General features: G+C 37.3%; 1 protein-coding gene across 1 annotated transcript; it reads left to right on the top strand.

Moving 5' to 3' along the window:
* Positions 1-9376: 9376 nt before the first annotated feature.
* On the top strand, positions 9377-18721 carry LOC140242087 (uncharacterized). Its single transcript, XM_072321848.1, has 6 exons — positions 9377-9696; positions 13926-14069; positions 14737-14910; positions 15390-15881; positions 17123-17461; positions 18339-18721. Exons 1-6 carry the CDS (start codon positions 9609-9611, stop codon positions 18374-18376), a joined length of 1275 nt encoding a protein of 424 aa, XP_072177949.1. The 5' UTR covers positions 9377-9608; the 3' UTR covers positions 18377-18721.
* The last annotated feature ends 6591 nt before the right edge of the window (positions 18722-25312 follow it).

Here is a 25312-nt window from a genome sequence, read left to right as displayed (position 1 = left end):
CGTTTTTTCGTTTTTGGCGCCCCCAAGGAGTGGCGCCCGGGGCACGTCACGTGCCCCCTTGCCCCCCCTCCCCCCTAGATACGCCACTGACAAGGGTTCAGTGATAAAATAAAATAACTTTTGTGCTTCTTGAAGTAGCGAGACCGGGGAGTATTTTGTCACTAAAAATCGGAAGTCGTTATAATAATAATAATAATAATAGTGGCCTCTTATAAAGCGCTGAAAGTCCATCAATGATGATGCTCATGGCGCTCTTACATAAATGAAATAGCGAATGAAAAACAAACAAAAACAAGATGCTTACTATACATAACGAAATCAATCTCAGAACATACGAAAAACCCTTCATGTACAAATCATACAGTAACTTATACAGTATACAAAACGACTCAATTATAACAATCACGTTCATTCACGATTTGGAATTAAACAGATGTGTTTTGAGGAGTTGCTTAAAGGAATTGGTTGAGGAAGCCTGACGAAGAGAAAGGGGAAGGTTGTTCCAGAGAGAAGGACCGGCGTGGGAAAAGCTGTGGTCTCCCCAAGAGTGAGAGGATCGAGGAACATGGAGAAGTGAAGTACCAGCTGAACGGAGTCTACGAGGGGGTTGATATAAATGTATGGAGTTCTGGAGGTAGAGTGGTGAGGATCCATGGACTGTGTGGTAAACCAGTAAGAGAACTTTGAAGATGATACGCTTTTCAACGTTATTGTGGCGTTGTGGTTTGATTTGCGAGGGACTCACTAATACATAATATTCCGGGAAAAGTAGACAATAAAATCACTGGAAAATACACAAAACCACATAAGATTTCACCACTTTCTTTGAATTGCCCCTCCACAAATTCTGGGCTTGTGTACGAATATAACTCGATCTGAAAAGAAAGACGATAAAGGAAAAGTAAGGGGGAAAAAAGATGATGTATATCGTCGATTGAATTTATATTGCCGATAGGAACATGGCTCAAGTTTGCGAAGCTTACTGAACACTTCGGGGAACTGCAGATCAATTCTTGATCAATCATTAGATAATGTCAATTTTGACATCATGTACCCACATCTGTGAGTGCGTGTGCTTGCATTCATCATTATCTTGTATCGATGCACAGAGAAACGCTTTTTATAGTATGATACTTTTATAGATGTACTTTTATTGTTGAGCAGTCAGCCTGCATGAGCTTGATTTCAAGGAGTTATAGCTTTAAACGAAAGTTAAAATTGTGGGAAAGAGCGTTAACTTTTAAGTTTATCGAAGTTTTAATAGGCGAAACTTTTGTCCCTTCCTTCAAAAATGTAGTGTATCTATTTATGAAAGAGAAAAACGGAAAATTATTCCTGACGATACTGATATTTTCCTGGCGCAGGCACTATGCATCAAACAATTTTTTTGTTCCTTTTTACAATTCCTCTACATTGTTCAGTGATTGTGTTATTCTAATCAAGTTAATTGTTGTAAATAGTGTGATTCTGTATAATTTTTTCAATAAAACATAAATATGAAAAAAAGACTAGAAATGACCTCGATTAAAAAGATAAATCATTAGGATGAGAATGAAGACTGATCACTGAGACCTAATACGCCCTAATAATTTCGTTATTCCAAAAATGAAATAGTGTTCGTAATTGGAAAGATTTGTAACTTTGTCGCACCTTTTTCTATTCATCTCCGATTAAAGAACCTTATTTCATTTTCTGATTAAGGAACCTTCTGAATAACGAACATCACCCAAATGATAAAAGACTGAATGCAAGTACAGTTTTTTTGTTTGGAACTCATGCACGCCTTTCAGGGGTAAAAGTGCTAAAAATCATAATTAGGCCTACATAATATCCTGTATCTAAACAATCAGGATGAGTATGATGATGATGATAATGACAATGATGATGATGATGATGATAATGATAATAATGATGATAATAATAATAATAATAATAAGAATAAGAATAATAACACTGGGTACTTATAATGTGCTCAGGACGCTCAGCGTGCTCATTATTCAATACCACTGTATAACTTTTGTTCATTTTTTTTTTTTTTTGCAGGGACCGCTGACTTTTTTGTTTTGTTTTAAAGTAGAGCCCGTTTCTAAGTGAGTTGTCGATATAGTGTGTCTCCATCCCCCAGATTTTAGTATTTAGTTTTTGTTCCTTTCTTTTATACAACCGCATGATTTTTTTCCCCTGTATGAAACCAAAGATGGAGTTTGCAGGTCCATCCCTATCCCGGTTCCACGGCCCACTCTATCCAATACTATTATGAAACTTGTTCCGAGCCCCGAATAGGAGGATCTTTTCACAAAAATCTTCCCAGCGGCTCAGCTAAGTGGTAAAGCCATGCAGCCACATCCGTCTTTGTATCATGTTTTGAAATATATATCATATTGCTTCATACTAGAAATGATCACAAAAACCACAAAAACCAAATAAAATATATATACAAATCAAATATTGTATCAGAGAGATTATAGTACGTTTCCCCATAGGTCACTTTCACCGAACCCTTGTCCTGTAACAACACGTAATACGCCCTAAGCTGTTATTCCTTGTGTTGATAAAAGCTCGGTCTTTCGTCATAACATGGCAACGGACGGTTGATCAGTGTCATTAGGCATGATATATTTCAAGTCATCCACTATCATAAAATATTAACATAACTGTTATAAACACAGGACAAACGGCAGACATAACAAAATTATCTAATCAAGAACAAATAAAAGTGGTCTGAAAATCAGTATGTTAAAATGACGCACGTTGCTGGAATTAAAGGTTCTATATAGGTCTCTTTTTTTAAACCCATGGAAATGTGGGGGTTTTTTTTCTCCTTCTTTGGCATAGACTACTAGTATACCACTGCGATGTGTCATTTTTGCGTCCATGAAATAAATTTTTACTGACATATGAGTGTGTAAAGGCGAAAGTTATAAAGCCGCGAGTCAAGCGATTCAAAATATTATATAAACATCTTATGTGATGAGCTGGAGGTATATAGAGCGGGTCAACATAATTTTTTGATGGGATTGTAGTGTTTTTATTCTTTGTCACCCCCCCCCCCCCGCCCCTCCAATACACCCACGAATTATTGAGGAGGGAGGCTTGCCCACGCGAGCATGATTCTGAGTTATAGCAACGGCGTGATGGACAATAAAACGGATGCATACTTACAGATCAGTCAACTTGAGACTCGTGTGACCATCTACCAGGTATTCCGACAACTACATCTCTTATAGCAAGGATTCGGTGGGTCGCCAGATATCCGGTTTGTTTCAATGGAGCTGTAAACAGTGGCAAATAAACCCGCTATCCTGCAGTAAGTTACTAGGGTTAGGAATAGTCGAGTTGTATTCACCTAATATTATCATAAGCATATATAGAGTGATGTGAATCATTCTAGATAGTTATCCATACATTTAAGGAATCTAGACCTATTCTATAGACATGCAATACTCTTTGCGTTTGGCTATTCTTTGACTGTGAAATCATTACTTTTGTCGTGAGACATTTCAAACTTTTAGTATTTTTGTTTAACATTGTTTCTATTTAAAAAAATGTGTTTTCTATATCTCCTTGTGCTTTTTCTTTCTCTTATAAAAATCACAGATAATGATATATGTTCTCTGTTATTGTGAATCAGAGAAAGCAAAAGTTGTTTCCTGTTATGCCACCACATCTTATGCGGCTGTGGCCGGCGTACATTGCATTTCGTCAGACAACAGCACTGCTATCTGACGAAATCGCTCAGATTTGTCCGTCGGTATATGAGGAAACGTGATGTTTGGCTCCAATGCCAATGCCCTTTACCAGACTAGAGTGATATAAAATGAAGTGCACCAGAAAAAATAACAAACAAACATCAGTTTGCCTTATTTTTGTCCCCATTCAACCTTGGTCAAATTGTCATAACACGTCAAGTAGTGTATATACCTTTATTCACTTGTAATATTATGATATGTAATACGATATAGATACGCTTAGTTCAGCGATTTTAATGTTTACGCGGCTTGTTCCGACCATTTCATTCATTGAAAAACCCGTTCCCACTGCCGATCAGATCAACTCGATCAAGCGAGATCAATCCCGATCACCTATTTTACCAGACCAATCCCGACCAAATGCTCGATCGTCCTTCAACACGATCCCTTGCCGATCGCTATTCGATCTTTTACGATCCACATCCGACCATTCTCGACATCTCCAGAATCTCTCCTCGACAACCACACAGATCTCTACTCGAACATCCCGATCTACACACAATCAATACACGATCGCTACACGGTCAATACTCGATTTCTACTAGACTTCTTAGACCAGCTCGACATGACTCGATCTGTGTAAGATCTTTCATCGAACGGGTCGGCAGGTTCGTACAGTGTTCGAGTGAAAGAAGAATTGGTTACAGTATTCGTTTGGTTATATGAGACAACTCAGTATTTATGCTTGAATACGGCGTGGCCCAAAAGAGTGCTATAAAACTGACTATTAATTGCAAAAGCATGAATGAACGAAAGATTATCTTTAGTATAGGTTTTACCGACCAATTTCGCACTTTTGTCAGTCCATTTGATAAAAGGTTCATTCAATTTAGCGAAAATCCTCATCACTGCACATTCTGTCATTCAAAATTGCAAGTTGTTCGTTCAATTTAGCATTCCGATCAATGAGATTTGCACATAACGTGTGCCTTTCGAATTCGTAAAACGGGCATTCAAATTGGCACGTGCTCTTCAGTCATTCAAATTCGCCAGCACTGGCGAAAGGGGTATTTCAGTCATTCAATTTCGCGTATGGGCAGTCAAATTCCTATATAATTATATATATAACATGTTCATTGAAATTAACGTCATGTTATTTCTTTTTTGAAAAGGTGATAACATTTAAACGCGTATTTCTATTGTTTCATCCACGCACTGTTAAGCAGTAAAAGTATCGTATTTTTGACCATATCATATAACTCGAGTTTGCTGTTCTGTAACGCCCATTTTCTTTCATACATGACATTTTAGGCCTACATGTACCAATACTCTAGTTTAACTTCATCTTCTTACAGTCATGACGGCACAAGTTAGATACAGACGTATTTCTCAAGGGGACAGAAAAAGAATTGTAGGAATATTTGATGATCATAACCTTGACTTCCTACAACTGGCCGACACACGGAATAAAGCGCTCAACGGCGAGATAAGTTGTGGCCATGCACATGTTGCACTATGTCTTCGGACTTGAAGAGACACTAAGCACATTAAAGGAAAAAAATGTTGCCAAAATCTCTGAAATGAGTACGAAAATATGAAATGTAATGACGCTTGGAAAACAATAACTATGTTAAGAAAATAAAGAAAGAAGCAAACCATAAGCATGCGTGCTAAATTGACTGCAAAAGATGTTAAATTGATTGCCAAAAAATGAATTGGAATGAACGAGAGCAGCATGTCCGTGATCACGTGACTATATCATTCTAAACTGAATGAGCGAATAACCAAATGGTGCTTGTTTTACGAATTTCAATTGAAAAAGTGTTAATTAGAATGAGGCTAAAGGTAATTTGAATGCTCCAAAATTAATTTGAACGAAGAGATCATAAAATTGAACTACCGAACATGTCATCTATGGTATATTTTGCTAAATTGAATGCAGCAATTAAGAATTGGACTGACAAAAGTGCGAAATTGGCCGGGAAAACCTATCGTATAGTTGATAGAAGAACACTTCCTATTTTGAAACCACAGTCATCAATTCTCGTGCAGGCGTTTCGATTCTATTCATTTTTCCTGAAAAAAAAAAAGATGACAAAGACTGATCACTACTGTTTGTGAGCCCAAAAAGGTACAAAAAATGCATTCAGTTGTATTCATTCATTTTATCCGTTTTCAGTAGCTATTTTTGACGCATTCGTTATCATTTTTTACGGCTGCACTATCGCTCAGTCAAGTAGGATATTAGTGCCCAAAGTTACAGATTTTGTAAATCACAAATTTTCATGGAGATCAAAGCGCCTGCGCAAAGATTGATTATCATTGTGTCAAATAAAATTTGAGGTGTTCTTTCGATTGAATAATGTAACGATTTCATTCAGTCGCTCATATCTTTTTAAATAAGAGACCGTTTTGTAGCACTCTGTCTGCCGGGACACCATGTATAATATAATAGGTTCGTTCATATGCATTCGATATTTGCAGTGGATGTGAAGAATAGCAAATCTAAGTTTGATGTCTCATTAAAAAAAAAAAAAAATGTTACACCGCCACGCTTCGTAAGTGCATTACATATAGGTGGGCTGAAATTAATTTGATTTAAAATGAAACATAGGCCTATATGCCCATAAATGCACCATTATATAGAGTTGAAAAAAAAATTGACTATTCTACAACCCTAATGAGTCGTATTATCTTTGTCATTATTGTTCTCATTACTAAAGAATGAAAAAGTGAATGAAAAATATGTATGTAGTCATTGATAAAATATAGGCCCAAGAGTGTGTAAAGAAAATATATGTATCATTAATTTCTAAATTCATCATGAAGTGTGCTGATATGTGGAACAGAGTACATTATTATGAAAATAAAACAATATAACATTTTACACTAGCAAGATGAAAATCTTGGTTGTTTATTTTTTGTCAACTCAGCCAATCGATATCAAGGTGGACTTCAAGCAATGTACATACAACTCTCGATAAAAAAAAAAAAACTTTATTAAGCGAAGCAAAAGTGTAACATCTACGTAAATTAAAGTAAAGTAAGTCACTGAGCATTTATGAATCTATGTTACAACTATACTGTTTTAACACGTCAGCGTAAGAAATAGATTTTATATCAACGTAACCAACTTCAACTTTGAAACAGACAAGCTAGCAAAAGAATTCAAGAAACATTTCTCAGTTTATAAGTAAAGTAGATAATCTAGAAAATTTCCTTTCACGTTACAGTCATATTGCCAGAATACCGAATTTTTCTCAGTTTCAGTTGTGTTTCCTTTCTTTCTTCTGGTAAATTTGTCTGGAGAGTCTAATTCTGCCATGTCTGCTGTCTAGGGTTTGTTGTCTTTTCTCTCTTCGTGGCCCTTTTCTTTTCTTCAGTGGGCCAGGAGTGGCTGAAGATACTGACGACATTCAACTTTTTAACGTGACCAAGGACTGCATATATTTTTTCTTAATACCTGAACAATAAATGAGTGCTAAGAAAGTACGTCTGCACCTGCTGCAACCACTGTCAAAAAGTGCTCGGTATTTGATCGAGTGCCGGTCGAAGCATGATCGAGTCTAGTCGAGTATCAATCGATAGCAGTCCTGTATCGGTCGTGTAGCGGTCGAGTTATTCATGAAACTGATGAATCCTGGATCGAGATGATCTGAAATTCATTGTGTAGCATTCGAGTATAACTCGAGGTGATCGGGAACTGAGCTCGGGGGAAAAATCCGTCCCGACCACACTAGATTTCTATACGACCGATTCCCGATCAGCTCGATCTCTTCTCGATCACTACCCAAGCTGTTGGTGTTCGGGCTTCCTACTCGAATATTTTGGACATGTCCAAAATTATCGTGAAGGAAGCAGGAGCGATGCCGATCAAGGTAGATCGACCCCGAATACCAATGCCGAGCGAGCCCGACCAGGCCAAAAAAGCTTGATCGGGATTGATCGAGTTGATCTGATCGGCAGTGGGAACGCACCATGGTCTGGAGGACCGTTCGGGCGCTAAAATCTTTAAATCTGAAATTCTAGTGGCCCTAAACAGATATGAAGTAATATTTCCCGAAATAAAAGCGAAAGTCACAACCCCTTTTGAATCTTGGTTACCCGATCGCGCCACCAAAAGATGGATTCGGTAGCACGACACAAATCTTTAATGGCCATTGGGCCACTGCTAATGTCGACCATGACGCAATATCAGAAGCGTATTTACAGTAACTCCCAATACACTGTATTACTAGTATTTTGTCCGTTTGATATCAAAGTAGGAAGCATGATGGATTTGTCTTGTGTGTCTCATCACCAATTTATAGCAGGAGGAAATTTATTGGCAGTGTGTGGGTAAGGTTGTTGTCAAACTAAGAGTTGCAAAACACAAACAGTCGAAACCGGGGAATGATAATAAGAACTATATCACACTTTAACTGGGATCACGCATAAAGAAGACAATATGACACAAAGAATATACGGGAGATCTTGAATAATAGAAAACTTATTTTGTAAGGATTCTTTTCTTTCAAATTTCACAAGATTTGATGATCAAAGTCTCCGGATATGACGGTTAATCTATATCAAAAGGTTACTGTCCTTCCTGCTTTCACGGGAGTTTTTTTTTTTCCATCCGATAAGATGGCTATAATAGCCCATATTCAACTGCAATAGGAGTCCAGTTGGATGTAATAAGGAGTTGATGGTCAGAGTCTCAGAATGAATATGACCGTACAATAATCCATTTCTTACCGATAGTTGGGCGTATAAAGAAGCAAATTATATTTAAAAGCTGTATAATGTACCGGTATAAGAAAAGAAGCTAATCGCCGCAGTAAAGTAAAAACCACCCATGCGATGTCAGTCAGATGTGCAAGGAGGTATATCTCCTTGGGCCAAGTGGGATGGCATTAGTTGCTGTGGGTATGATACCGATATTACTCATGATATTATCAAGTATAGCTCACACATGAGACTATACATAGTTTCAGTTATCATCACAAATTATTCTACAATATGGCCTTTCTCGAAACAACAATAAACAAATAACAAACAGGAAAGAAGAAAACTTTAAAACTACAAAAACAAAAGAAATAGAAAAAAAAATCGTTTCCGGGAAAACAGGTGATTTATTATTAGGAAAATTACGAGCAAAACTCGTTTGTCATTGGTTATGAGGAGAAAAAAACAACACCTCACGCAACATACAGCAGATCACAAATCAAGTTCATCCACCCCTCCCTCCCCCCCCCCCCCACTCTCTGTCTTATAGTTCTCTTGTGCAACCTGGTGGCTCGTTGATGTTTGATCCCAACCAATGTAAATAAAAAATATTATCATATCTGAGGAAAACAAATGGGTGCCGATGACGATTTCGTCATTTGCTGGCAGTGTTTCAATATTGCGCATATGACAAATGACCTTAGAGCTGTCAACGATAAACTTTACAAACTTCCCGAATTACCAGACCTACACACTGACTCATGTAGAGGCGTGAGTTTATATGGATAATGAATTGCTAGGAATGTTTAACTGGACGCAGAAGTTAGGGGAAGGGTAAAGAGGATGGAAGACAGGCCTATTTCACACAGCTGTAGCTTTGCCGCCGCGGTGTACAAGGTGCGACTGATCCGGTCCCATGTATCGTGTGCAAGTTTCTGAGGCTCTTATTCAGGAAGTCAGAAGCTTTCAGCCAATGACGCCACTCTCTTTCAACAATGTTCAAGACGACGCCCAGCTGTAACTTTCGCCCCGCTTTGCAGGATGACGGGGGTACTATACCACCTCTTTTAAACTCCGTTTTGCTTTGCAGGTCTTGATGAGTCTTGTCTTGTGTCTGTGAGGAGCTCGGATGGAACAAAGTCTATTTTCCTGCATCAGCGCTTGAATGTCCTCAATCACAGCAGCTGACTGGTCAGCAGCACGTCCAGCATCATGTCGTACTGTATTGCACAGTCTCTATTTCTGATGACAGTGGTCAACACACTTCATATCTCACTGGTCACGTCAATTCCAAGCTCAGGTGAGAACGGGACTTCAGTCCTTCTGTCACACACTTTCTTGACTCTCTATCCTTGTCTAAACAATATAATTCTCCTATTCCTCCAAAAGTTAATTATAAGATCTCGTTTGGCAGTTTGTTTCCTTCTTGTTTGATCCTCTAGTTTCGAGTACGTAGTTTCTGATCAGTTTCAGTTTCGGTTTGCTTCATTTCTCCCCTTTTACAAGTGAATCACACGCCAAATCAACAATAACGTTCTTATCAAGTATGAATAAGAGTACGCATAGGAATAAATATGATTACGTGTATAATCAAGAACATGATATTTTACACAATGCCAATAAAACATAATACGGGTGAAGTCTCTTCTTCTCCACAAAACACACACTCAATATCAAATTCCAATTTCTAGCGACATAAATTCAGTTTGAAAATAAAATGTCATGTATCAGTTTGAAATCAAACTTGTTGCATTTGACTACTTTCACCTTAAGCTCTAAAATATTTTCCAATGAAAATCTTGAGGGATGTCAAACTGATCTTAGTTCTCAGTCTTCCTGAATATGAATAACAGGTTCTGACTTTCATATTTTGTCAAATTTTGTTTCAATGCGTTCTTGGTTGAGACATCCAATGGGTCGTCTCGGATTCTACAGATTCATAACATATATAGATATATTGCATCACCTGTTTCAGATTAAAGTCGGAAAAGTTTACTATATATACATGTACATACAGAGACACATTTCCAATTGCTGATTGATTGTATCAATTGGCTTTCATTTGTTATTACAGAACAATTGGTGCACGTACATAACGTCGTATGCTGATACCAATCAAAAGAAAAAAACCCACATGTTTTCGGAAACTGTAAGGTTATTCATTCCATGAAAGACCTCATTTCCATAATCAATATAACCTTTGCTTCAACTTGATTAGTTCATAGAAACGTATTTCTTTCTGACATTGTTCTGATTTGGAGACAGTCTTTAAACCAGAGCTTGGCCTCAAATATACTGCATTTTTCCCAATTGTATAATACAATATAATGATCTTATTATGTGAAAGCAAACGCCTAACCCAGGTCCATAAAATGTCAATGGCATGTTTCCTTTAAAAAAAAAATATTCAACGATTACATACTATAATTGAATGATAGTAAAATCAAATAAGCGCCCTTTTCTAATGCCAAACTGGTTAGAGACTATGAGTACTGCATTATTATTGAGAATATGGTATTTTTTGTGCAAAATCTTTTTCCAGGACTTTAGATACGGCGGGAGTAAAGAAATCCGACAATAATTCTTCATTTTCAACGAGTCGTGTTTTTCCTAAAGATCCTGAATTCTGACTGTAATAGATAAAACGATTAAGTGTATATAAAGAAGGAGGTTCGAGAAGGAGTCACAACAGTCTGTTTCGCTTTGATCCCATGCTCGAAGCCGCCACTCAAAAATATTTGAAGTATGTGTCAAACTGGATCTGCCGCTCAGATGTGAAGACAATAGTTGACACGTGTCACATTGCATAATCACCAGCCACTTTCCAAGGAAGATATGTCTTTGTGATGGTAATTACTTTTCGCTATCCCTACTTACAAACGATGGGCGGTACAATGGTAAAGGCACGGGGGTGCGCGAATAGAAATTGCTCAAATATTGCTGAAATAGATATCAAAATTACTCGACTGTACGTGTCTGTACGCTAATCTGACATATTAACTTATAAAGAACTATACTTGAAGATGATACCATATTAGTTTCATATGGCGGAAATAAGGAGAAAAGTGATAAAACCAGCTTTCCATGAGGGTAAAATTTGAAACACTTTCACAAAATGCAGCTCAGATTTACACTTTTGCACATATTTTCGAACGGAATTGACGTTTGTTTTATATGCTTTATCATTAGGTGAAATTTCATTGCATTTGATATATAAACGAGCAGCATATACCCGATATTATTTTAGCGTTAAAAATGAATCTTCAGATTGCTCAGAAAGATGGCGGCTTCAAGCATCGAACATCAAAGGCACAAATGCACCTGTGTAATTCTTTTGTCCATCCATAGAAAACTGCAGCTGGTTGAATAATCATAGTCAGTTGTAACTCCATCTCTCGAACCTCCTTGATATAAATATGTGTCAATGTGTCAGTTTTGTTATAAATTAGCTGTTCTACAAGATTAATGTGCATGCAACTAACCCATCATTGTGACTGATTCAATAATTTCATGACGATTATAATGTAGGAGTGAAAGATAAAGAACTTTCTGAAGATGCCGATAAATAGTGAGTAAAATGGACATTCTCCGCATAACTGCATAAGGAGGAGGCTAGACGAGGATTTAACTCAACTGAAGATCCTTTTAAATGCTCCTGGATCGTTTACCAACTCATCATTTTTATGGCCTTGTGCTTACCATTCAAAGATTTTTTTTTTTAAATAGATTATTAACAGTACCAAAGAGAGTTTATTTCAATTTCATGTGATTCTATTTTCCGTGAGTAATAAAGTTTCCGATAGAGTCGCATTGTACTATGAAGGTAAGTTTATTTCTGCTGTGTCCGAATTTTGAATGTCGTTAAAGATTTACTTTTTAAAGTCAATGTGTGTAATTTATCAAAAGTGTTTTTGGATCGCATTATACCTTCAGTAATCTTTAGTAAACGGTTTATTATATCGGAATGATGAACCGTTTTCATTTTCGGATTAACGATTTTTATTTCATTTTCAGATTATAAGGAAACTTCGGAATAAGGGATCGTATTTTAGGTCCGGACTAACGAATTTTCGGATTGTGAACCTCAAGAATAATGCCATATTAATGACTTTTTTAACTTTTTTACATTCTGTTGGACTAACGAATTAGAACATTTAGATATACATTATAATTATGCGGAATTTGAGTGTTTCGGAATGACAAACCTTCGGAGAACAAACTTTCGAAATGACGAACTCATCGGAATAACAATTACCTTACCTGGTGTTTCTTTCCCAATGTATTCGTTCTTGTTGTGTAACGCTGTGTTGTGGACCTTCGTCATGAAATTGTTGTTTGCTGTGCATGTAATATGAATTTATATAGCATCTTTATCATCATACTCCTTTCCTTTTTGATGCTCAATTCTTCCAGAAGAACTTCCCTGGACGTTCAAAAAACGTTGTAAATATATTTCTCCTCGCTAAACATTAGTTTTAGTTTGTTTCACACTTGATCCAATATCTGTGATTTACCATCCAAACGTTGCAAATTGTTTAATTCTTGTGTAACTCAAAACAAGGCATCCCATCACTGCAAGCCCTTGAGGCTTTTAAGAGACACCTATTTCTTTTTGTTTACTACGCATCTTTCTTTTCGTTCCTTTTTATTTGATTTTTAACCGTCTTGTCATGATGACCCAAGTCATTTCTATATTGTGTTTTACTTGTAAATTACGTTTCATCTCTCTATTTTTCATAGTATTGCATACATTGTAAACGTTGAAAAGAAATAAAGGAGAGTTTTGTGCTCTCAGTCATACCAAACAAAATCAGATACTGCAGCGAAGAGCAGATTTTATGCAGGCATGGTTGACTTGATCTCACCGTCATCGGCGAAGTAATCAATCCAAATAGTATGGTGCCGAATTATATCCTACGCATTATCGCATGTGTCATCTTGTGTTGGCGGATTATTTAGTACAAAGAAGATAAGACGCGGTCTCCTGCCGTGAGCTTTTCTTTCTTCTTTTTTTTTTTTTTTTTTTTTTTTTTTGGTCTGAGGGGACGGGGTGGTAATGCTTTGCAGGATATAGTGTGAGCAATATGAGTGTTACAGTGCTTCTCAACCAGTTGGCGACGAAGCACTCGCAAGTGAGCCGCGATGTCGGCCAGGATGTTGTAACAAGAGGAAAAGGTCTATGCTTTGAAATGTGTGATTAAATTTAAAATAGGAACAGAGTCGATAGGTAGATAGGTATGATACGGAAAAAAGGTGTTTTTGCGGGGGGGGGGGGGTGGTTGGTTTTGATGAACCCCAGTGAACAAGTTTGTATGTTCAATTGGTTTCCTTTTCAACGTTCGTCAGTAGCTATATGTTAAGCAATAAATCAACGAAAGTTTTACTTTTTAACCATGATAGGCCTGCCTCCCCGAGATTTCAAGAAGACATTAAGAGAAATTACTAAAAATTGTAGTCTTACTTGACCTTCACAATCGAAGGTCTTTATATTTGTATATAACTTTGAAATAATCCACGTGTCACTTGTAGGAAGCTGCCCAATAATGCGGGGATGGAAAGTATTCGGCCAGCAGTCTACAACTCCCGACTGTACCAGCTACTCCCGTTGCGACATCGGCTCCGACTGTACGGCGGGTCGCTCGTGTCTTTGCGATCGAACTTGCGGCTGGGTTTGTGAGTAGAAACCTCTTCCTCTCTCCCTTCCCTCCTCTCCATCTTTGTATCTTCCCTCCCCCTACCCCGCCCTCTCTTTCAGTTCAACCCGTTATCACTTTTGCGACACTGTCACTACCATGATAACAAAAAAGGAGTTCAGGTGACAACCAGGGACAGCCTGATGGTAGTGTCGCTGCCCGGAAAGCAGTAGATGGTACATGACAGGTTCGAGTCTCAATGGTTCCTTTTTTCCAACATGTTTGTTAATTTACATATCAGCAGTTGCGATCTTAACAAATTTCATTTGTAGAGGGAGGAAAATTGAAGAAACTCACACCTGAACCTTCACCCCTCTGAATAATATCTAACTTTCAAAAAAGGAGTTGTTCGACATTGCCAATGTTCCATTTCACGGACGCAACAATAGAATTGGGTGAACTATCGAAGAGTAATTCAAATGAATTATCAAAACTTACATTCCGACCTGATATAATGGGTTCGGACTGGAAGTTAAAGTCAAATGCATATCCTCTCTCGTTAGGAGGGTGTTACCTTCCCTACTTTATTTTACCCTCTGCCACTTTCGTTGTCCCATTTCATCATAAATCGACGTTTCCTTTAAATACATCAAATTCATGTCTGACTCATCCCAACTGTTTTGCGCGCTCTCTCCTCTCTCGGACAGGTAAGTGCCAGCGTAAAAGGTCCACAAGGATTAGGATAATGGGTGTGGCCGTGCCGCGATGCGCCGCGTCTGTGCCGTGTAGCTTCGACGCGGATTGCGGCATGGCGGAGGAATGCGTGTGCTCCGAGAGCTGTGGCATGGTGTGCAGACGCAAGGACCCGCCGATATCTGTAGGTGAGTCATAAACTCATAATGACTCTGAATTATGTAATCAACGTGGTTTATATACTAGGTTATTTCTATTTACATTCTTTTGAAGGTTTTGGCGTGGTATCTCTATCCTGTAAGGAATAGGAGTGTGATTGATGTTAAGATTGGGTGCTAACTGAATCATGAATTACCGGTATACCCTTGAAAACATTTTTTTTTTTAAGCCAACAATACCATGTGAATTTTGCAAGCATAAAAAAACAAAAACAGACACACACTTTCGTTCAATATCTGTGAACATCTGCGTCAGTCGAACTGGAAGCCTTCATTTGATCAGGGAAGCATTCATCAAGAATTTGTCAGATATTCTTACTGGACAAATTTGCTCTCTGAAATAAAAGTAGGCATATATATCAGTAGCTTGAAACAGTTCACAGTGACTGACAAATTTCACGAAACTCTGCTCTGGTTTTGACTTATCCCGCTTTTCCTTCACCGACCAGTGTCTGAAACACGTCCGGGAAGTTGCCCACGGCCACCGCTGAATGTTACCTATAATGACTTCGACTTTTGCTCAGTGAATCTCTGCTGGACGGATGATCACTGCACCGTCAAGGGCATGAAATGCTGCCAGACCACGTGCGGGAAGAGATGCGTGGTGCCCGTAATGACATCGCCGCCCGCAAGCTCCGTTTCGACGTCCCCCTCCTTGTCACTGACGACATGTGCGACAGCGGCACCGATCACAGGGAGCGCGGAGGAGGCGCAGGCTGTTACCAGAGCGGCGCCCGATGCCGGCGGGAGTCCCGTTGCAACGGACGGTGCCATCGAGGATGATGGCGGATTCGTTACTGAACAATCCACCGATGTAATCGCAGTTTACGAGATGGTTACCTCTGGAACGCCTACAAGTGATGAACACGACCATGATGACCCTGATGCCAGTACCAAACTCGACGTCAGACGGGAAAAGAAATTTCTTCCCTCATCGCAAGGTGCCATATGCTCGTTTCAACAGTCCATTTTCATTTTTCCCGGCGTTGATTTTGTTCTGGGTATAACTAAAACTATAGGTTGCGCAAGCCGAAAGCCGAACCTAGCCGATTGATATCCGTCGTTAAAGGATATTACCTTATGCCCCCAATGTGGGGCGAATCGAGAGTAGTCGCTAACAGCTCGTATTATTTGTATGAGATCGACATTTTACTGTATATACCTGCGAAAATATCACTCCTGGATTTCATCATCTGCGTCTATTAAATTGATGTGCGAGATAATCAACAACAATATACTTTCTTTCACCGATGAGAACTGGTGGATTAATCTTATTTTCAGGCCTCCCTGGGCTGGAGAAAGTGGCAATATTGTAGCAGAGCCGTTTCCTTTAAAATACATCTCCTGTGGAAAACTTATCCTGGAAAGAAATTAAAATCATAGCCACTGAAGTTTTTAGTAATAAAAAAAAAGAAAAAAAAAAGATAAAGGCATTTAGCACGACACGCAGATTTCCAGCGGCTCAGATATTATTCAGACACAACTGTTTAGGTAACTCAATGTTACAGCAATATGTCTGTTTTGAATCATTACAAGTATGTATGCTGGCAAATTAATTGTGAAGAGTAACCAATTCCGTTAAATACCGTCCTGAGTTCACCTGTACAAAAGAGAAGTCTGTTTCGCTGTAAAATTTCTTCCAAACTGGTGTATGTCACTTATAGGCCTCCGCTTATAACGTCTTGGTCCATTTCTCCGCTCACATGCTAGACTAGATGACTGTTAGCCACGATAGATTCAACCATATTTTGAAAGAGTAAGGTCTTCAATATTGTTTTTGAATGAATATGACATGTTTGATATTGTAGTGCGGATGTACGTCGAAGCAGTACCGTCATATTTGTCTCTCCGCAGCACTCTCCATTAAAAAGTACGATCTCGTAGATGCGTCATCAGTACGACTAATATGCCTACATAACATCGCTGGGATACGATGATGTAGAGCTACACTAATTTTCGTCACAGTGTTGTAGAATGAGGCAAGAAACTGGTTCTTGAATAATTCACAATGCTATCAAAACTTCTGATTTAATACAAAGGAGCACAACAGATGATAAGTATTTGTTAAAGATTATACTTTACTGAGACCAAAAAAATCACTCATAATCACAGTAGGCCTACATTGTAATAACATGTGTGGGGGCAATTATAATTGTTCTGACGTTTGGCGTCCTGTCTACAGGAAATATTTGCCTAACCGGCATGGGCCGAGATGGGACACTCGTCTACGGAGTTAGCTGCAACTCCATCGACCACCAACGCTGTCTGGCTCACGGAGAGGACCCGGTGTGTGGGAGCGACGGAGTGACGTACGCCAACGTGTGCTTTCTGAGGCGTGCGGGTCGTCGAGCACACATTTCCGTGCGCCATCGGGGCCACTGCCTGTTGCAGCTGCATGGTGGAAAGCAGGTGGCTGCCGCCAAAACCAGGCGCCATGAAACGGGGCTCACCTGCGATGAGGTATCGTGCCGTCGAAGAAAACGGCACAACGGCAGCGTGGGGGTAATTAAACGAATAAAAGGTGAGGAAAACGCTCGTACTGGACACAAACTCAAGGGCTATCTCGTTTTCTTTCTTTTCGTCTTTTTCTCACTGTCTAGGCGTGTAGAAATCTTCATCGGGTATAGAATTAGACATCAATTTACGAGGCTCGTTGAAACTATTATTTTCTCTCAATGAACTCGGGGAAACAGTCCAATCTGAGAGATGTTGTAGGTGGAATGAAAATTCTTCATTTATGCAAACACTTGTCTATAAAGTTCTAAAGCATTACAATGGGATGTCTACCATATTTTCTCTTCGCTTTGAAGTCACGCTCGGAGCCGCTCTATGGCTCCAAGACAAAATTTTGAGACGAGTATATAGGAAGTTTCACATTTCTTTAAATTACAAGCTGTATTTCAGTAATGTTTCGAACACTTAAGGAAAGCATTTAAACCTATAAACATGTATTTCTGGGCTGATGTTCGTCATTCTGAAACACTCAAATTTTCAAAAACTAGACGTTCGATATTCCGAAAATGAAATATGATTCGTTAATCAGAACAATAAAGGCCGTATTACAAAGGTTTGTTAATCCAAAGATGAAATAAGGTTTGTTAATCCGAAAATGAAATAAGGTTTGACATTCCGAAGGTTTGCTAATCCGAAAATGAATTGCGGTTCGTTAATCCGAAAACGAAAAGAAGTTGCATAGCGCCTACTAACGAGCCTTTGGATTTACGAACCTGATTATCTTCCATTTTCGGATTAACGAACCTTCGGAATAAAGAACTGTCACCGTATTTCTTCTCTTTGCAATGCGCAAATCGAAATGAAATGAAAATTAGATCCTGTAAAAACTCTATTTAATGATATGAATTATGCCTCTTATTCCCTTCTCTTGTTCCAATTCGCAGACACACTCCGTCATCATATGGAGGGATCACGGAGATAGGAAGGGCGTGGTCCGCTCTTGATTTAATGGGCATTATCTTGTTCCTGGAACTACCGCGAGTCAGGAACAGGACTTTATTATCATTCACATCAGTCATGGACACTCAAATTGGTAATGTGTGATGTTGTACACTCCACTACTGAAGAAATGTATTCTGTCCCCATGCATCAGCACGGAAATCACTGTTACACACATTTCGTTCGTGCTGTCTGATTGCTTTCAAATGTCTACAAAATATGGCAAAGGAAATCACTTTCCACTTTCGTTTTGCTTGAACAACTTCATATTAGTCGGTACCAAAATAGAGTACATTATGCAATATTTTTTTTATTCATTTCATTCATTCTTTCACTTTTTCATCTCCAACAGAATTATACAACTATATGAATAAGTAAGAAAACAAGTGCATAATTACGATTATTAACACTGCAATGTACAATAAACAAAATCTATAGGGATGTTTAAAAGAGAATAGACTGAATTTCGCGAAGACTTGTAACGGCATTATAAAGCTGTTGGGAAAGAACTTTACATAATCTAAGTTATGAGATCGGGTAATTTCACATCCCTGTACAGCATGTTGGACTCATATTCGCAACACTGGAGATGAAATCCCTATAATTTCTCCATTTCTTTTATCCGCTTCTGAAATACGTATATCAGGAATGACTTTACTCATCCTTTGGCAAAATAAACAAATAACCAAAGAAAAAAAAAAACCATATAATTGTGACTGAATACCTCTGTGCTTTTCAATTATGCTGTTTAACAATGTCTTTAAAACTATCAGCATCTACGATGTAAACTGAGATTATTGCTTTGATTATGGATGGAAATACTTCAGCTTTGCAATTTGATAAGCATGTTATATACCATTGTATACAATGAAGTACTGTATATTTCTACAGCAATTTATACCTCCGGCACAGGTGACAGTACGTTATTCCGAAGGTTCGTTAATGACAATGAAATAGGGCTCGTTATTCCGAAAGTTCGTTAACCCGAAAATGAAATAAGGTTCGTTATTCCGAAAGTTCGTTAGTAAGCAGCTTCTATTCATTTTTGGAATAGCTAACCTTCCGAAAAACGCAATGAATAGTCGGATGTAACAAACCCTTTTTCATTTTTAGGACTAACGAACTATAGGGAATATGTGTGCTTTGGAAGAACGAATCTTCGAAATAAAGAACATCACCCCGGCACAATCTGCCCAGATGTTTGCAGTGAAATCATTTAGCATACATTAGTGTGGAGTAATCGCGATTAACTTTTCTATCTGTTTATTCCTTTACATGTTATATTGATTATGTCACATATTTCTTCATTCAACAACTCTTCTAACACTTACTTCTGATCACCATATCCATTTCCATTAAGTTGAAATGAGATTCACATTTTTTTTTTCTTGTTTGAGAAGTTGTTTCTGAATTTGTATACTTAATATCTTATTGATTTTCTAGGTTATGGTTATAGATTATGTGTTCATTCTTGTTAATCGTCCATTCAATGAAGAATAATCTGCAATACTGTCTTCAAAAGAGTATATTCATGAATTGAGAGTTGATACTATTGTTTGAATATTGTGGAAGAATGACGATTGTTGTTGGGTTTTTTTTTAACGAAGTCTTAAAAACTCAAGAATCGCAAGAAAGTAACGTTGAAGCATTATGACCGACGTGACATTCATCACAACTCCTGCAGTTCATGTCTTCGTTATGATTATGATTATATTATATTATGTTTGATTTTTTTTTTTACTAACATACTTGCAATCTTACTTAGTCCAAACCTGGATATTACATCTTGAAGTTATGGCTGGGTAATGACAATTTCAGCAAGATCCCAGAACTCAAAATCTTTCCAGGGCATATTATATTCAATTAAAGTATATCATAACTGACCCAATATTATCAAGAAAATGAGTGTAGGGATTTTTCGTAAATCGTGTCACCAAGATCTAGGGTGTAGGGGCCTACAAAGGGAAAGAATAATGGATAAACAACCTACAAAATGATCATCTCCGCTACTCTTTCGGGGGCGGAGGAATAACAATTATCGAGTTCACTTCATCATCTTTGCTTTTCGATGTGTGTTCACATTGCACGAGCAAAATGTCAATTTTTTATTCAGTTTTCAGTATTCAAATCAGTTTCTGTAATTGCATTGTGTGATTGTATTTATAACTTGTTTATTACTATTTGTAACAGGGGACGTGTCCATTTTTTTTTTCATGAAAATACTGATCATTTTGCTATTGTTTTCATTTTTATCTATTTATTATCATTATTATTATTATTATTATTATCAATCAATTAATTTATTTATTCATATATTTGATTTATAATTGTTTTGTTGTTGTTGTTGTTGTTGTTGTTGTTGTTTTTTTTTTTTGGGGGGGGGGGACATCTCCAAGTGATATTCTCAGCTCAAAATTACCATCTCGAATCTATTTTCCTCTATATCAGCTGAGGAACGCTGACAACTGAAACAAGAACATAATTCTCACGGGGGCTACTCGCATTGTCATGAACACTTAACAACCGTCCAATGCAATTTGCAGAAAGTGACTATGTTCCTTTACACTGATCTTGAATTGCATTTATTTGAAATCGCGTGTAATTGCCATGTACATCATTAAATCTGGCAAAAAGCCTTTTCACCATATTAAAATATTATATGAACAAAAAAAAAAAAAAAACGGTTTCCGTTGCTTTTTCTTCCTTATTTGATACTTTTCACGAATGGAAATGTGGAATGAATTTGATGGCTCTGTTGTTGATTTTCTTATTACAATTAGACCCTAAAACACACGCTCCATTACACACATTAATTTATCCTTTCCAAAATGTGTTAACATGGCACTGTCAGTTTTATAGAGTATGAATGGTATATCATAATACTCCCCTCATCCTCCCCCATAACCTAAAGAATGATGTAGCATATGTTTGCTTACATTAAAGAAGATTCATCAAAGAAAACGTTTCATCAGAGATGATCGAGTACAAGTATCACTATCTTTATTAAACTCGTCTTTCAAAGCATAAATCAAAAGAACTTCAGAGATGACTTATATTGAATATTAGACACATTATTGGGTTCTCATCAATTTCACTACCCGGTTTTACACTTCCCTTCTAATGCTTTGTCTTAAGCGTTTTGCCCGACAGAGTTTTATCACCTTCATAGTGGGTGTGTTATTGGGTGTATGTGTGTGGGCGTACTTTGGTGTGTTGTGTCATATTATGTACTTATATATTAAATGCAGTGCACACCCGTTACAACGAACACGGTTATAACGAAATTCCGGTTACAACGAAATAAAAATTTAGGCCGCAACAGTACAAGCTCTTTGTTTGTTTGTTTGTTTGTTTGTTTTTTTATTTGTTCGGTTATAACGAAATTTCGATGTAATGAAAGAAAACTGCCGGTCCCGGGGACTTCGTTATAACGGGAATCCACTATATATATATATATATATATATATATATATATATATATATATATATATATATATATGTGTGTGTGTGTGTGTGTGTGTGTGTGTATAAACATGTTGAGAATTCACGTATTGGCTCCACGAAGAAATGAAGAAATAAACAGGTAATGCATTTTTAGCCAATAAAGAATGAGTTTAGTCGAATAAACTCATTCTTTATTGGCTAAAAAATGCATTACCAGTTAATTTCTTCACTATATATATATATATATATATATATATATATATATATATATATATATATATATGTTATTGAGTTGGTCAAATACCAGGCAATAATTGGACAAACATGACCATGTAATTGCTGATCATTTGTAATGTTAGCCCATCACGGGCACGTAGAACAAATTCCTGGGTATGTTCTTCGGGGGAGAATATCCTAGACGACTGAAGCAGCGCGTGATCCATGATGGCTACGGAGTGACTGGACTGTGCACATAATCAAATATAATTACAGCACCTGTAGGTGCATACCTAATCTTGTATAGCCCTGATGGGATTTTGCTGGTGGCGCCGCGAAAATAACATCAACGGAAATGTTTACACTTAAGGCACGTGTTATTTTCAAAGAGCTTCTACGAACCCATTAGATGACTTTGTAAGAAAGAATACATGTATTCTATCCTCCTTGTTTAATATGTAAAGTAACTAATGTCACTGGTCTTCGTCTGGGGACTTTTACCTTCCTCAATAGCATTTCCAACCTTTTAGTTGGATCTAATTTGTACGAGTACGTTCATCCCACGCCATTCATATCTTAATCGACGTTTTCATTCACAGGCACGTTTAAAAGTGAAATTTTACCCTTTGCTAAAATAGACATACACAGATTAAAATCAGAAAAAAAAAGGGGGCAAATGTTTCACCAAAGTCAGACATAGAGTGAGAAATTTAAAGAACCTGTAAGAGTCTTATATTTTTCACTACCGGTCAATAGCGATATTGGCAGCTACCATACTTGCAATTTTAATTGTTGATGTCATGATGCCATAAGCTTAAAGGGAAGTGAAACCAAAATATACACATGTGGATTTAGTCAATGCAGAAAATAAATGTCTCTCGAGTATATAATCAGTGAAGTTTGAAGAAGATCGGACAGTTCATTCAAAAGTTAAGAATTATGTTACATTTCAGGTACCACGAATGCTGGATAAGAAGATTGCAACAATTTGTGATGTGACAGCAGTTGAATGATATAAAGACATAATTAACATTCCGCTAAATATCATATTTTATGAAAAGTACACATTCCTTCACCTTGTTACTGACATGAAATATTGAGGATAGTATCACCCCCCTGCCTTCTGAAAGAGGTAAGCCAAGTCCTCTTTCATTATCCTAGAAAAATGAAAATATGATGAATTGTCTTCAATATATATATATATATATATATATATATATATATATATATATATATATATATATATATATATATATAAACATATATACATATATATATATATATATATATATATATATATATATATATATATATATATATATATATGTTACAATCCCCTATAAAACTCATCACACTGATTTTTACAACTTAATGTTTTCGGTCAAGCAGCTACACTTTAGACCTCTCCCCCCCCCCCCCCCCCCCCCCAGTTTTTGCCTTGTCAAAAAAAAAAAAATAAAAAAAAAAAATATATATATATATATATATATATATATATATATATATATCACAACACCCACAAATTTCCAGTTTCCCTTGTTAGATTCTTCCTGTGTATAATCGGTTCCACAGTGCCCCCCCCCCCCCAAATAAACAACCTCAGCCCATGTATATACATATATATATACCCATATAAAACAATAACAAAAACAAAAGCTAGGATTTATGTGGTCATGACCATTTCAGCTCATCTGCTTTGCCTATTACTGGTATTACCGTCTTATAAAAACATCTGAAACTTGTAACATTATATACAATGTACTTCTGTCAAGGATTGCTGGATCTGTTGTGCCTTCTTGTCTGTTGTGCTGTTTCCTGTCAAATTAGTCTTGTCTCATTCTGTCTCGTCTCTTAGTCTTCCTTTATTAGTTTCACTGTTGTTCCAGCGTCGTTTAATGTTCTTTTTCATGTGTAAATGTGTGTCTGTTAGTTACTTCGTCTTCTTAGTGGGCTTCAAGACCTTTCTTCTTTCAGACTTTTTTTTTCACTGTGCATTAACTTTTTTTCTATTGACGTTCTGTACCTGAGGGGCCCCACATACTACAAGCTTTGTCTTTTTAGTGGGTCCCTCTATTTTTTCGAAGTTTGCATATTGTTATTTTATTTTCATCACTTGAGATTTCATGACAACATATAATTACTACAAGGTTCTGCAATTGTTTTTTACTCTCCTCAGTTTACTTTGTTTTGCTTATGAAACCTTATTTTCTGTTACCAATGAAAGTGAAATATCTATGTTCTCTTTGAAAAATACAATTACAGTTCGACCTCGATTATCTGGCCTCCTTTTATCTGGAAATCTCTATTATCCGGACGCGTTCACGCAGTGAATGACTTTTTTTTTCATCCAAAAATTGAGAAAAAGCAGTGATTTTCATGGATCTATTTCACTATATTTCATAAGATGTGCATGATAGGTTTCTCAATATCTAATGAGGCAAAACATGTATGATTTTCACATTAAGATATACTTTATTTTTGTGAAGAAGGGACTACAATTTTGCGCAGGCTAGCATAGATTACACCACAGTTGCGGGGTACGCTACCTTCCTAGCTGCCAGTGCACTGGGACGGCAGCTTGGGACGGCAGCTACATGTATATATATTAACATTGTGTCTCCCATATCCAGCCAATTTGCTTATCCGGATGAGCATCGGTCCCGACATGGCCGGATAATCGAGGTCGAACTGTAAATTTGAATTGAATTGAATTGAATTGAATACCTTTTTTTAAAAAAAAAAATCAGATGCTGATGAAGCCTCTCCCATACAATTTGTTTGCTTATTTATTACAGCAAACTTGAACCTTGTGTGAAATTGCACTTTATGACTGGCAGCACAAAAATTGTCAGTCCTCCAAATTTTCAGACAGTTACTTTTGTAGCTTTTTTTTTTTTTTTTAAGAGGCTTGGTTAGGAACAGTCACATTAATTTCACTTTTGTTCAAGGACTTATCTTTACGTTTGTTTTTTAATTCCCAAAAGGGTTCATACATGTATCATGCCCTTGAAAAATGAAATATATCCCTGCAAAAAGTACCCCTGCGGTGCTTAACACAAGGAATACATGCAGCTGACCATGAAATGTATCTAACCCAAGGGTAAAGAGAGTCATAAAATATACCTTCATACTCTACTTTCATCTTTCATCACCAGCATTTTCCAATATATTCTCTTTCTTTTTCTTCTCCCTCCCCCTCACTTTCTCTCTGTGCTGCAACCCGCCACAGAATGCAAAATATGGAATTTCACAAGTAAAA

This window comes from Diadema setosum, chromosome 18 (assembly GCF_964275005.1).
Source record: "Diadema setosum chromosome 18, eeDiaSeto1, whole genome shotgun sequence".
Lineage (NCBI taxonomy): Eukaryota > Metazoa > Echinodermata > Echinoidea > Diadematoida > Diadematidae > Diadema > Diadema setosum.
Note: the sequence above shows the minus strand (reverse complement) of the source record. Positions and strands in the feature narration are given on the sequence as shown.